The 14,868-nt window shown below is 35.6% G+C and overlaps 1 protein-coding gene across 1 annotated transcript in view; it reads left to right on the forward strand.

The window, feature by feature from the left end:
• Positions 1-620: 620 nt before the first annotated feature.
• Positions 621-14,868, forward strand: part of TMPRSS15 (transmembrane serine protease 15) — a 121,976-nt gene continuing 107,728 nt past the window's right edge. The window contains exons 1-3 of the mRNA XM_045501593.1: positions 621-912; positions 3,459-3,589; positions 3,904-3,971. Coding sequence (XP_045357549.1) covers positions 768-912; positions 3,459-3,589; positions 3,904-3,971 — 344 coding nt within the window. The 5' untranslated portion in view covers positions 621-767. The remainder of the gene's footprint in view (positions 913-3,458; positions 3,590-3,903; positions 3,972-14,868) is intronic.

The raw sequence follows: 14,868 nt of genomic DNA on the forward strand, positions 1-14,868 counted from the left end.
GTAACCACACAAGGCCATAAAGAATAGCCATGTGATGCCTTGTTAAAACAGACTTTGTTTTAAGTTAAATCAGCACTACCTTACATTGCATAACTTCACATGGGTAATATAACAAAGATTACAAAATGTGTTATTATTTCAATAAGAAACACACACACACACACACACACACACACAGCGTGGGGAGGGAGGGAGAGACAGAGATGTACAGAGATGTACCAATATATGTGTTGGGCTTAGCATACACCTATATATAAAAGTTATTTTTAGAATGCCTACACCTACATAAAACGTTAGAAATGCCTTAATAAGGACATGAGACAGAGAGTACAAAGTTGATCTGTTAGAAAGTCACCACAAATATGAACTGCATGTGGCTAATTACTAATTGGCCTGCCATGAATTTCCTATTTTTCCTAATAGTTCCGGAAATGATAAAGGGTCCTTTTTGTTTACAACATGCATTTAATTTCATTCACCTCAACAAATGGCCTGTTCATGTGATTAACGTTTATAACTCTGGCCGTATCTTTACTCATTAATATCTTCTTAAAGATTAACCACCCTTTTTAAGCTACTCAATGTATAGAGGCATAATGTTGCTAAAGGGTCATGCACAACTCATTTACACCAGCCAGTAACAGTAAGATAGACCTATGTTGTTGCTTTACAAATCTTTGACAACTTGAGAGGTTTTGCTCTTCAGTTGGTGCAGGGGTCTATGTTCTTTCACAGTTCTTAGACTGGCATACTTTCAAAACCCAAAAATGGTGTCAAAAAGAAGTATACCTTCAAGGCACCATTCTCTCAGCACCTATGAAGTCCTGTTTGCAGCTCTCTTTGCATTACTGGTGGCACTCTGTGCTGGATTATTTGCAGTGTCCTGGCTGGCAATCGAGGGATCAGAAAGAGGTAAGCCCTGTGGCTTTGGCTTAGGAAGAGACTCTCTGATGAATGTGCCCAGGTTAATCTCAGTTATCCCACCAGGATGTCTTATCCGTTTCTGTGCTCTCATGACAAGACACCTATGTCGCATTCAGATGCTTTTGGTATCAAGTTTGGAATTTAATTCAGAATTCAAGCATGAAACTAAGCTTTTTAAAATAAAAGATGTTAAGTAAGTTTGTTTTTGTTTTTTTTTAGTTTTAACATGTAACAAAGTAAGTTTCATTGCCCAGATTTCTTCTGATGGAATTTAAATCATAAATATATTAAAATGTTGTTGACTATTCAAGTCAGTAAGTAGGCAAGGTTAAAGGAAATATATTATTTATTTCTAGGGAATAACAGTTTCATTTTCTTATTAGTCCAACAATAAGAATACAAGGGAACTTAGATATAATTGTAGACTTTGCACTACAAGAATACAAGGGAACTTAGATATAATTGTAGACTTAGGTCTCAAACTGCCTGAATAGCAATTTTTAATAAACAGAAATAAAGAAAGGTAACTCTTATTTACACCTAAATTATCTATATCATCAACTTTTCAAAGATCTTCAAATATATTCTCTTGCTACAACAAATCTATGATTTAGTTGTTATTGTTACCCTTATTTTAGAGGTGAGGAATCAGAAACAAAGAAAGTTGAATAATTTGTTTAAATTTGTATCAGTACTTTATAGTTTTAAAAAAAATAAGTCCAATATAATTCCATTTAAATACTGTATACAAGGGATGTATTTAGAAGAAAAAGAAGATTTGGGATATTTTATACAGAGGTTCACTTAGACTTTTAGAAAAGCGTCTGCTCTGGTCTTAATTAAACACTAAAAGTAACTGAAACAATGTGTAATTATTTAAGAGTCCATTGGAATCTTAATGCTCAATGAAGTTACAAAAGTTATTTTACAAGCAAAACAAAAATAAATATTTATAAATGTTAATGCGATTTAATAGAACAACTGAATATAAAAAAGGAGTTGAGTTACATCTAAAATAGAATATTAGAGGACAAAGCCATGCTACTTTTAATGCATTGCTTTGCTTTTTATTAAAAATCATTTTAGACTTACAAAAAGATTGCAAAAATTGTAGGTTCTTATATAACGTTCGCCTACCTTCACCTAATGTCAGTATCTTGTATATCCGTAGTACAATTGCTGCAACCAAGAAATTAACGTTGGTACAATATTATTGACTGAACCACACATTTTTATTCAGATTTTGCCAGTTTTCCCACTAATGTCCTTTACCTGCTCAGGATTCAAACCAGATTTCTACACAGGAACAGTTATCCTGTTCCCTCAGTCTCTTCCAGTGCAGGACAGTTCCTCAGTCTTTCTTTGTATTTCACATTTAAATATGCAAGTCTAAATGTAATTTTGAGTTTTTAAAAACAAATGAAATAGCATAAATGATAATATATTCCACCAATTATGCAATGATACCTGTTTAGACTGAACTTTATGCAACTTTATTGCTTAAGTTGTTTCTAATGTTCTTTCTGGTCTGGGAAGTTTGGTGTCAATGTATGACAGATCCCGGGTTCTAAAGTATGTCAGTCAGTGTCCAAATTCCAGATCTGTCATCTGTGTCATTATCACCTTGGGAAGTGTTCACAATGAATCTTAGCCCCAATTTCCCCATCTGGGAAAAGGAGAACTAACATCTTCTTATATCATAATGTAAGAATTATATATCATTATTACCATATTTACTAATGATTTCATCATTGTGTTTCAGTTGAAGTGTCTCATTTTCATTTAAACATATGTCAAAAAAGATATTCTGGTAAAGGGATTATGCAAAACTTGATGGCACATTTTATTACCCATGTTTATATTCAATTTATTACCTTTCCACTTACATTTTTTATTATATGGGATAATATATTTCCTGCAGCATTCTCAACAACTTTTCCAATAAAAACAGTCACCATTTAATGGCAAAAGGTCATACATGCCAACTTTATAATTACTAGAATGAAAAAAGTAGTTTCACATCTATCTTTCAAAGTAACACATACACTGAAATCTTCACAGCAATCCGCATGTAGAAAACCAACAGTGTCCCTGGATGCTGGGTGTTCAAGAAGTACCTGAAAGCAACTACAAACTTCTAAAACTTTTAATGGTCCATTTCTCACCATGAGTCCCTGGATCAGTTCTCCAAATTGGTGGAAGTTTATCCCTTATCTTCCAACAGGAATCTCAGTAGTAAAAAAATAAAATAAAATAAAATAACACTTGGAGCTTAGACTGTGGGTTAGATTTCAAAGAAAAGGAAAAAAATGGTAGGATAAAGAAGTTTATTTTTAATCTTGTAAAACAACCATATAGCTTAAAAAAAAAAAAGCACCTAATTATGGAACATGAAGTCTGCAAAGAAAAAACAAGAACCACCACTCCAACACAGGAAGCAAGAACTTTAGGTCTAAGTATCAACAGGAATGTGCATATTCTCTCTGATTCATGACTCATACTGTTAGTGTTTTATTTCTTATTAATTCATTTAGATGCAGTGTTTGGAAAAAGTCACAAAGCCAGAGGGACATTGAAAATAACAGCTGGAGCCATGTATAATCCTAATTTGCAAGACAAACTCTCAGCAGATTTCAAAATTCTTGCTTTTGACCTTCAGCAAATGGTAGGAGACTGTCTTTTTTTTTTTTTTCAGCTGATTTAAAATTTCAAAACATAGTTTCACTAACTACTTGCCAAAAGATACATAGATCCCATTTTCTTACTTTGAGAAAATTAGTAAATAAATGTAACAAATGTATTTATTATACATGTGGTAAATAAATGTGCCCAGAATGCTTAAATATATGAGTCCTATCACCGCAGAGAAGAAAACGGCCTATGATCCAATTCTAAACAGAAAAAAAAAAGATCAATTTGTTTAAAATGTTTTATAAAAGTTTAAATCTTAAATACACTGTTTTTTAAACTTTTTTTTAGATAGATGATGTCTTTCAATCAAGTAATCTGAAAAATGAATATAAAAACTCAAGAATTTTAAGATTTGAGTAAGTACAGCTCAAAAATTTTCTCCTGTTAGAAAGAAGGCCCAGAATCACAAAATGGTGATTTTATTTTATTTTTTTACTAATATTTGGTAAATGTGAAACAGGGTGACCCACCGTCAAGAGAAAAAGGAACATTTAAAATTTTCAACATTTTTCTAAGGATTTTATGAGGAAAGTGGCATGGCATAAACTTTCATATTAGTAGCAAATAATAACGCTGGATAATTTATCTTAAGTCAACATGTTTCTCTCTTCTGAGTAAAATCTTTCAAAAACACGTGGATAGGGCTGAGGTTGAGTGTATGCAAATGCACACAGAGTGTTTCATGTGCTCTGAATGTGTAAAAGATGCTCATTCATCACACTCCATTTACACTGAAAGTCACAGAGAAAAGACACTTATTCACTGCTGCACTCAGCAAGCAAAGTCACTACCTATAAAATGTGAATATTCATTAATTTTACTTTTATTAATTTATCATTTACTACACATATATCATTTATTGTGTACTGACTAATGTTACTAAACATTACATGGCAAGTTGTATATGCAGTTAGTAGAATAGGAATTCAGGAGAGAGAAAGACTTTAAATGATGTAGTCTGCCTTTGCTTGCCTGCTTTAGGTTGGAATGCCCACAGCTTCAGTGGGAAATTCATTGTCATCCAATAAGAGAAAGCGATTCACACTGCTTAAAATGGATTCCATTATACAAGGATATCTGATAAAAATTAGGAATCCATTCTCAACGTTGCTGTGAACATCATTGTTACTGAGGTGTTTTACTTGTTTCTTTATAATTTGTTTCTAGAAAATTATTTCTTATTCTCAACCACATCTTTATTTCTTTGACTCTCACCCACTGATCCTGATGGTATTTCTTAAGGTTTTACAGAATAAATATATCTCTATCTTTAGATTTCAGTCTTTCAAATACCTGAAGACTGTTTCTAGTGTTACCATTTTAAATGCAGGTAGGTACTTTCTGGGGTTTTGTCTAAGAAAAGCACTCTGACCTTCTATTTTTATTTCCCCTCTCCGTGCAGGCTTCTGCACTAGCCCTACCGTATCACCTGTACACTCGCAAAAATATCCTGCTTTCTCTCTTTTGTATACTTTTTCACTGCCTAGACCTGCATTTCTTCCTTACTATATATTGCATCCATTATTACAATCCATCCTTACAAGCCATTAAGAACCAGTTCATGCATCTGCCACAGGGAGGGTCACATGATACTCTCGCCCCAGTTAGGTATGTCTCAGACCTGCTCACTTAGCATCCTGTACCTACAAATAAAGTAACAACTGTCATACTATAATATAATCGTTAATGTGTCTCCTTTGTTAGACTATGAGCTCCCTCAGGGCAAAGAATATCTTTGATACCTGTATTTCCAGAACCTAGTTAATGTCTGCCTCAGAGGATGTACTTTATAAAGTCCTAGAAAGTAAATAAACCATTTCCTTGGCACCTGATGTTGATATACTGAGTACTATGTTAGGTGCCACATGTTTTATTTAGCTCTTGTCCTACAGATATAAAAATAACTATACTCTGACCGGGGCGTTAACTTTTTGTTATCATAGAATTTTAATAAAAAAAAATCTAAACTAGTTCTCTGGGAGCACAGAAGTGTTACAAATTCAAGAGCCCCTCAGGTTGGAAAGGAGAGTCATGGAAGGTTTCGTCTGATAAGCATGAGACAAGACTACTTCAGGAGAGAAGAAAAGGGAAGCTATTTCTGTTACAGAAAGGATTGTTGCATATTAATGACGTTTTCTGTCTGTCAGTGAGTGTCCAACAAGATGTTGAGACAACAGGAAGGTGTTGAATATAAGCCTAGGAGTCTGACGTTTAACCTTTTTCAAGTGGAAGCCATAAGGGACTCTAGGTCATTGGAGAAATTTAGCGAGTCTAACTGTAAAGTGAGTCTCATCTACTACCTCACATCAAGAAAAACTGAGTCAGAGAGCCTTGTGACAAAGACACTTGATAAAAGAATCTTTAAGTCCTAGTGACCAAATAGAGGAAGGAAGGTCAAGTCAAAGGCAGAGGTCTCATTTAGAAAAACAATGACAAGGTATGGGGGCGCCTGGGTGCTCTGTTGGTTAAGCAGCCAACTTCAGCTCAGGTCATGATCTCTCAGTGGCCAACTTCAGCTCAGGTCATGATCTCACAGTTCGTGGGTTTAAGCCTCATGTGGAGCTCTGCTGACAGCTCAGAGCCTGAAGCCTGCTTTGGATTCTGCCTCCCTTTCCCTCTGCTCCTCCCCTTCACTCCTGCTCTCTCACTCTCAAAAGTAAATAAACATTAAAAAAAAGAAGAAGAAAAGAAAAACAATGACAAGGTCAAATGAGGATTATTTAATGGGCAGAAGAAAATTCGGGGACTTGCCATTTCTTGTTGGAACAAAACTAATCCTATCAGTGGAAGTCATAATGAAAACAACAACAATAGAAAAAAAGTTTAAAAATCTCTTTTGCTCTTTCTTTCATTTCTTACTTCTTTCTCGTCTATTTATTTACCTGTACTTATTCTTGATCGAATTGTATATTCATGGCATCTTAGTCCCAATGGCCAAACAACCCTACACCCATCTACTGTCTTCATTCCTACCTACCATACAGAGGCTTCTACCCTTGTTTTCCAGGACTTATTATCAGCAAGAGCCTCTTTTATGGGCTCAATATCAGAACTGGAAGGAGACATATGGACTCTTAGGAAAGGTTTTTGTTTGTATGTTTGTTTGGTTTAGGTTTTTGTTGTTGTGTTTTGTCTTTCTCAAAAGAGTATTTTTATAATATTTATTCAATATTCTGTGATAATAAAAACATGCATGCAAGATTTTTTTTTTTTTTGTCACTTCAAGCAATCTGTCTATTTTGGAGTATGTAGATTCAATTTCTCTTTTCCAGTTTTGTAGAGGATTGAGTGTGGATCTGTGCATTAAAGCCTTAACTCAGATTTTTTTTCAAGTATTTTAGCATTCCTTAAGGAGAGTTACCCCAGGTACTTGCCTCTCATATCAGGCTCTGCTCAGTGAAATCCATACAAAGCACAGAGTCCATTGCAGAGTTTATTAGGATAGTTTTGCTAATGGAAGTCTTCATATCCACATGTTTACAACATGCTGGATAACTTTATTTTTACCAGATGAGGAAAAATTGCTGAATATAGACTTTTATATATATAGGCCTAATGGATGATCAAAACCCCATTTATCAAACCCAGCATTTTCTTTGATATTTAATAAGTAATCTTTTATTTCTCTAGAAGGTAAAGCCACTATACTGGAAACCATAAATTATTGAGCTGAGGAATTAATTATTTCTCTTCCTTCATAGCTACCTAGAAGACCAATGTAGTACCTAAATCTTGCTATGTATTTTATAATGATTCACAAATAATACACTGTATCAATGTAGAGATACTTTCACCCAGTTGTACCTGAACTACGTTTAAATCAGAAGTAAAGATTTGAAAGGTGCAATGCAAAAGAATTTCATGAAAATGTCTGTAAGATAAATTATAGGTCAGTTCTTTGCAAGACTGAGAAGAGAAAGAAATTCAGAAGCAGGAAAGAAAGCAACTAGCAAACATTTAGATTTACTTTAAATAATCATTTATAAAATGACATACTCAGAATAAAGCGGCAGACTCCTAATTACCTTTATAAATTATTTTAATTTTAAATTCCAGTTGATAAAACGGGCAACAGAAATAACTGAATTCTCAACTAACCATATCCCCACCAACAGTGTGGATTAAAAAATCCCTTAAAATACCTATTTTCCTTTTTCTTACTGATTTCAATTAAACTCACATTACATTCACATGCATATGGTCACATTATAGCACTCAGAAAACTAAACTTAATCATCAAGGTATCCTTCTTTCCTTTTAAAAATATCCCTCAATATCGGGGGACCTGCGGGGCCCAGTCAGTTAAGCATCTGACTTGATTTCAGCTCAGCTCATGACCTCATGGTTGGTGAGTTCAAGTCTCCCATCAGTCTCTCTGCTGTCAGCACAGAGCCTGCTTGGGATTCCCTCTTTCTCTGCCCCTCCCTCGCTTGCACATGTTCTTTCTCAAAATAAATAAACATTTAAAAAATTGTTTTACTTAATATCAACTCCTGCTCCTCTGTTCGTGTGTGTGTGTGTGTGTGTGTGTGTGTGTGTGTGGCCACTCTGCAGGTTTGCTCTCCTCTGGGAACACTTAATGTTATTCTGCTTTGTGGAAAGTGCTTTGATTCAGAGAGCATTTAGCAGTTGATTCTTTTAATAAAGTGCTGTTTACCCTTTGTGGCGATATGCAGCTTATTTTGCCCTTTAAGCACAGACAAGTCACAAAGTTAGGAAAGGAAAGGCTTTTGTTTACTCAGCAACCCTAGAGGTTATCAATATCATTAAGAAAATAAGAGATAAGAAACATTTTGATTTATTGCACACAGGCTTTCCGTACAGTGATAGGATTTATCTGCTTTACAAAAAAACTCAGATATTCCACTGGAATAAGTACTTTGAAATGAAAACAGCCATCGCTATGTTGTTGTTGTTGTTGCTGTTATTTCCCTAAAGGAAGAATTCTCATTTACTTTAATAAATAAAATCAATCTCACAGCAGCGATAGAGATTGGTATCATACCAATCAAATAACAGCTTTAGCTTTCTCATTAGGTAAAACACAAATTTTTATTATGTTTTTTTCCTGATTTCTATATATATGTCTCTTATCTCAAGATTTACACTGAGGAAGAGAAATTTTAAAAAATACAACCGTATGTGATATATGCTAATTAACTGGAATTAAAATAAAAAGCTTAAAAACACAAAAAGATATTTGTAAAAATAAACAAATAGATGCAGATATAGAATGTGTAACTCTTGCTCTTCTAAAGTACAAATAACTAAATAAAAAGTATAATTTGCAGCTAAGAAGATACATCTTTATGTATTTTTATGCCTGGTTATGAACTAATATAGTCATTTTCAATGCAATGAAGGAAAATGCCAGACTTGTATTTTCTTTAACAAAAATGCCTTACTTCTTCACTCTCTAACTCAAATAAAATAAACACAAGTATTCAGCCAAATTAAACATGTGGAGATTACATAAACAACTCAGATTTAGGGGTGCCTGAGTGGCTCAGTCAGTTAGTTAGGCATCCAACTCTTGATTTTGGCTCAGGTCGCGATTTATAGGTCACGGGTTCAAGCCCCACCCATTGGTTTCTGTGCTGCCAGTCCAGAGGCTGCCAAGTATTCTTTGTCTCCCTGGCTCCCTGCCCCTCCCCCAACTCATGCATGCTCACTCTTTCATTCTCTCTCTCTCTCAAAATAAATGAACATTTTTTTAAAAGAGACGTCTCAGATTTAATCAGAATTGAATTAAAGAATTAAACTATCTACTGTGCAATCAAGGATAAGTTTAAAATTTTGATATGAAGACCGAGAAATGTATTTTAATCCCGTCCATATTTAATCCTGTCCATTTAACTATATGGGGGCAAAGGGCGGTTACGGAGGCATAATTAGAAGAAGGAGGAGGAGGAAGTGCAGGAGGAGGAGGAGGGTAGAGGGATGGAGTGGGAAGGAAGTAGGACAGGGAAGAGAGTGTCAGAGAGAGAAGGAAGAAGGAGATCAGCAGAAGGTGAGAGAGACTTCTCATTTATAAAATTTGGTCACTATGATTAAATTAAGTTAAACATTCTGACTTTTTTTTTCTTTAATTTTTTTTTTAACGTTCATTTATTTTTGAGACAGAGAGAGACAGAGCATGAACAGGGGAGGGGCAGAGAGAGAGGGAGACACAGAATCTGAAACAGGTTCCAGGCTCTGAGCTGTCAGCACAGAGCCGGATGCGGGGCTCGAACTCACGGACCGCGAGATCACGACCTGAGCCGAAGTTGGACGCTTAACCGACTGAGCCACCCAGGCGCCCCTAAACATTCTGACTTTTAAAAATTATTTATTTAATAGAGATGAAGTGTGAAGGAAGAGAAAAATAGAAGATTCTATCTCCTGAAATTATGGAGGGAAAAATTATCTATCTGTTCCTCCCCAAACCCAACTAGCTACCTTTCCCATTTATTTGATATAAAAATCTAGTAAAAATGCAAAATAAAAACCTGGACCTGCATCTAAGCAAACGTACTGTATTGTCTTTCCTCTCAACAAATAGTTCCTATGGTGTTGATAGTGATGGTGTTGGCAGTATGGGAATGGGAACTATACAAAACCACACCTGTAAACAGAGACTCTGGACTTCATTCCTATCTCTGAGAGTAATAGGCTGTGTAACTCTGGGCAAAGTTACCTACATTAGTCCAGGCCTCAATCTCCTTGTTGCTAAAATAACAATGTTGGCCAACATTAGGTGCAAAAACAGAGTAATCTCTCTTTTCTGGAGCTTCTGTTTAAATAAACATGGAATAAAGCCTGGAAGTTGTATGCCAGTTAGGATTTTTTTTAATTTATTTATTTAAATTAAACTTTGTTAACATACAGTGTAGTATTGGCTTCAGGAGTAGAGCCCAGTAATTCATCACTTACACATAACACCCAGTGCTCATCCCAACAAGTGCCCTTCTTAACGCCCATCACCCATTTAGCCCATCCCCCCACCCAAGATCCCTCCATTTCTTTTCTGTATTTAAGTCTTTTATGGTTTGCCTCCCTCTCTGTTTTTATCTTATTTTTCCTTCCCTTCCCCTATCTTAATCTGATTTGTTTCTTAAATTCCACATGTGAGTGAAATCATATGATACTTATCTTGCTCTGACTGACTTATTTCACTTAGCATAATATACTCTAGTTCCATCCACGTTGTTGCAAATGACAAGATTTCATTCTTTTTGATTGCCGAGTAATATTCCATTGTGTATATATATCACATCTTTTTTATCATTCATCAGTCAATGGGCATTTGGGCTCTTTCCATACTTTGGCTATTGTCTACAGTGCTGAGATAAACATTGGGGTGCATGTGCCCCTTTGAATCAGCACTCCTGTATCCTTTGGATAAATACCTAGTAGTGCAGTTCCTGGGTCATAGGGTAATTCTATTTTTAATTATTTGAGAAACCCCCACACTGTTTTCCAGAGTGGCTGCACCAGTTTGCATTCCTACCAACAGTGCAAAAGTGTTCTCTTTTCTCCACATTCTCATCAACATCTCTTGTTTATTGAGTTGTTGATTTTAGCCATTCTGACAGGTATGAGGTCATATCTCATTGTTGTTTTGATTTGTATTTCTCTGATGCTCAGTGATGTTGAGCATCTTTTAATGTGTCTGTTAGCCATCTGGATGTCTTCTTTGGAAAAGTGTCTAATCATGTCTTCTGCCCATTTCTTCACTGGATTATTTGTTTTATGGGTGTTGAGTTTGATAAGTTCTTAATAGATTTTGGATACTAACCCTTTATCTGATGTCATTTGCAAATATCTTCTTCCATCCCACCGGTTGCCCTTGAGTTTGCTGATTGTTTTCTTCACCATGCAGAAGCTTTTTAAGTTGATGAGGTCTCAATAGGTCATTTTTGCTTTATTTCCCTTGCCTCCGGGGATGTGTCTAGTAAGAAGATGCTGTAGTTGAACTCAAAGAGGTTGCTGTCTATTTTCTCCTTTAGGATTTTGATGGTTTCCTGTTTCATATTTAGGTCTTTCATCCATTTCGAATTTTTTTGTGTATGGTGTAAGAAAGTGGTCCAGTTTCATTCTTCTGCATGTTGCCTTCCAGTTTTCCCAACACCATTTGCTGAATTGTTTTCCATCGGATACTCTTTCCTGGTTTGTAGAGGATTAGTTGGACACACATTTGTGGGTCCATTTCTGGGTTCTTTATTATGTTCCATTAACTTCTGTGTCTGTTTTTGTGCCAGTGCCATACTGTCTGGATGATTACAGCTTTGTAGTACAGGCTAAAGTCTGGGATTGTGATGCCTCCTGCTTTGGTTTTCTCTTTCAATATTACTTTGACTTTGGGGTCTTTTGTGGTTCCATAAAAATTTTAGGATTATTTGTTCTAGCTCTGTGAAGAATGCTGGTGTTATTTTGATAGCGATGGCACTGAATGCATCAATTGCTTTGGGTAATATTGACATTTTAACAATATTTGTTCTTTCAATCCATGAGCATGGAATGTTTTCCATTTCTTTGTGCCTTTTAAAATCTCTTTCATAAGCTTTCTGTATTTTTCAGAGTACAGATCTTTTACCTATTTGGTTAGGTTTATTTCTAGGTATTTTATGGGTTTTGTGGCAACTTCAAATGGGATAGATTCCTTGTTTTCTCTTTCTGCTGCTTCATTATTGTTGTATAGAAATTAAACCCATTTCTGTACAATGATTTTATGTCCTGGATTTTCGGAATTCACATATCAGTTCTAGAAGTTTTTTGGTGGAGTCTTTCTTACTTTCCACTTAGAGTATCATGTCACCCGCAAAAAGTGAAAGTTTGCCTTCTTCTTAGCCAATTTGTATAACATTTATTTATTTTTGTTGTCTAATTGCTGAGGCTAGGCCTTCCAGTACTTTGTTGAACAACAGTGGTGAGAGTGGATATCCCTGTTTCTAACTTTAGGGGAAAGTTCTCAGCTTTTCCCCATTGAGGATGGTATTAACCTGTGGGCCTTTCAAAAATGATCTTTATGATGTTGACGTATGTTCCTTCTAACCCTACTTTCTTGAGGGTTTCTATTAAGAAAAGATGTTGTAGTTTGTCAAATGTTTTTTTTCTGGATCAATTGAAAGGATCATATGGTTCTTATCCTTTCTTTTATTAATGTGGTGTATCACATTGATTCATTTGCAAATATTGAACCAGCCCTGCAGCCCAGGAATAAATTCCACTTGATCACGGTGAATAATTCTTTGGCCAGTTAGGATTTTTAGAACTCCAATTAACAACACATGACCAGAAGCCTCTGGGTGGCTCAGTTGGTTTAGCATCCTGCTCTTGATTTTGGCTCAGGTCATCCCAGAGTTGTGATCAAGTCCCATGTCTGGCTCCACCCAAAATGTAAAGCCTGCTTAAGATTTTCTCTCTCTCTCTCTCTCTTTCTCTCCTTCTGCCCCTCCCCTGTCATGCTGTTGCTGTCTCCCCAAACACACACACCACACACACACACACACACACACACACACACACACACACACACGACAAAAAGTGCCATAAACAGCAAAAGCTGTTATCATCTGACATCACAAGAAAACTGGAGATTTCAGCAGAGGTTAAGTCAATGGTACAATGACAATGACATAAGCTGGAATTTGGGTGCTTTTCTTCTTTCACTATGCCATCTTTAGCTTATCAACCATAGCTTGTCTCAAGGTCCCAAGATGGTAGTGGCAGTTCTGATAATCACATGTAAATATAATAATGTTGAACAAAGAAGAGTAGTAGTCTACTATGAGCTTTTTTCCAGGTAGATATGGACAAATTTTCCAGAAGTTTCTCACCAGTGTCCCCTCAGATTCCATCTCACCAGTGTCCCCTCAGATTCCATTTCATTCATATGGCCTTGGATAAAACTGCCATTGACATGAAGAATGGTTGGAGAAGACATCACATTTCCTGAGAAAATAGAGAGTTATTCTCAAATAAAATTAAGGATCAGTCAGCATGGAAAAATTAATGAAGGTGGAAGAGTAGATAAAAAGACAATGTGTGACAAAATGTACCTGTTTCAAAGACTGCAAGTGGTTCCATGTAGGGGTAAATTTGGGGAACTCTGAACTAAACAGTCACTGAGGAATCTTCTCACTTACAAGATTTGGTTACTATGATTTATGCGAAGTTAAACATTTTGACTTCTAAAAATAACTTATTTAATAGAGGTAAAGTGTGAAATTATTACATCAGAGTAAGCCACTTATTTCTAAAATGAGAAACCAGCTACAAAGACAACAATCCCTCTGCTAAACTGTGAAACCTGAATAGTGGCACAGATATTAAGAAAGAATATTGTACCTGGAGGACATGCTGATCTACTATGATATTCAAGGAATGTTCTGATTCAATATATAGTCCTGGAGGGAAAAACATTGCAAGCTCTACCAAGACAATGGTATGGACAGATAAAGAACATTTTTAGAGTTGAGGAAGTCCTTGAAGAATCTTATTAACTTATAGATACCACAGGGTATGAGTGTAACTGCCCAAATTTCAGAACCAGCAAACATACAATGGAAAATTTGATTCTCCCTAGGCTTCCTCTTTAGGGTCCAAGTATACTCTGAGTACCCTCAGCTTTCTGAGGGGCACACGATGGAGATCAAGACTAGAGTTTGGTTCCCAAGTGGTTTTACCCCAGAAGAATACCATGAGCCAAGCAGAAGTGTAGGCAGGAGAGCAAAAGTCTCTCAAGTATCCCTGTTGGGCCAAAAATTTATTCATTTTTTTATTGTTTAAACTGTAAACAAATCACCAATTAATCAAACTTTTTAAATGTATGTTACAGAGCAGGGGGTAAATAAAAGGGAATATAATTTGGGCCATATAATTGGATTCTAATGTTATGGTCAGAAATAATGTAGGCAAAATAATCCCAACTCCTGACTATGAGACGGACTGCGTTTCCCCAATAATCCCACGTGTATGAATCTTCTTTCTATCCCTAGAAATCAGGGCATATTTTGATATTTTTATATTAAGAATAGAGAAGAAAAAGTAGATATGATTCATTGCTCTAAGCTTGCTATCAGGCTTTTATAAAGTACATAGTAAACTCTGAAATTAGTGAAACTATCTTAGACTTCTCCCAATTTAGAAATCATCTGTGAAAAATTACAGATCCACACTTTTCTTTCCTTTGCACAGTAAATTAAGAGTAAATATCATGATACCATGTGATTTTGTTTAATTTGACACAGGTAACCTAGGGAAGACCCTGGC

The sequence above is a fragment of the Leopardus geoffroyi genome, chromosome C2, assembly GCF_018350155.1.
Source record: "Leopardus geoffroyi isolate Oge1 chromosome C2, O.geoffroyi_Oge1_pat1.0, whole genome shotgun sequence".
NCBI lineage: Eukaryota > Metazoa > Chordata > Mammalia > Carnivora > Felidae > Leopardus > Leopardus geoffroyi.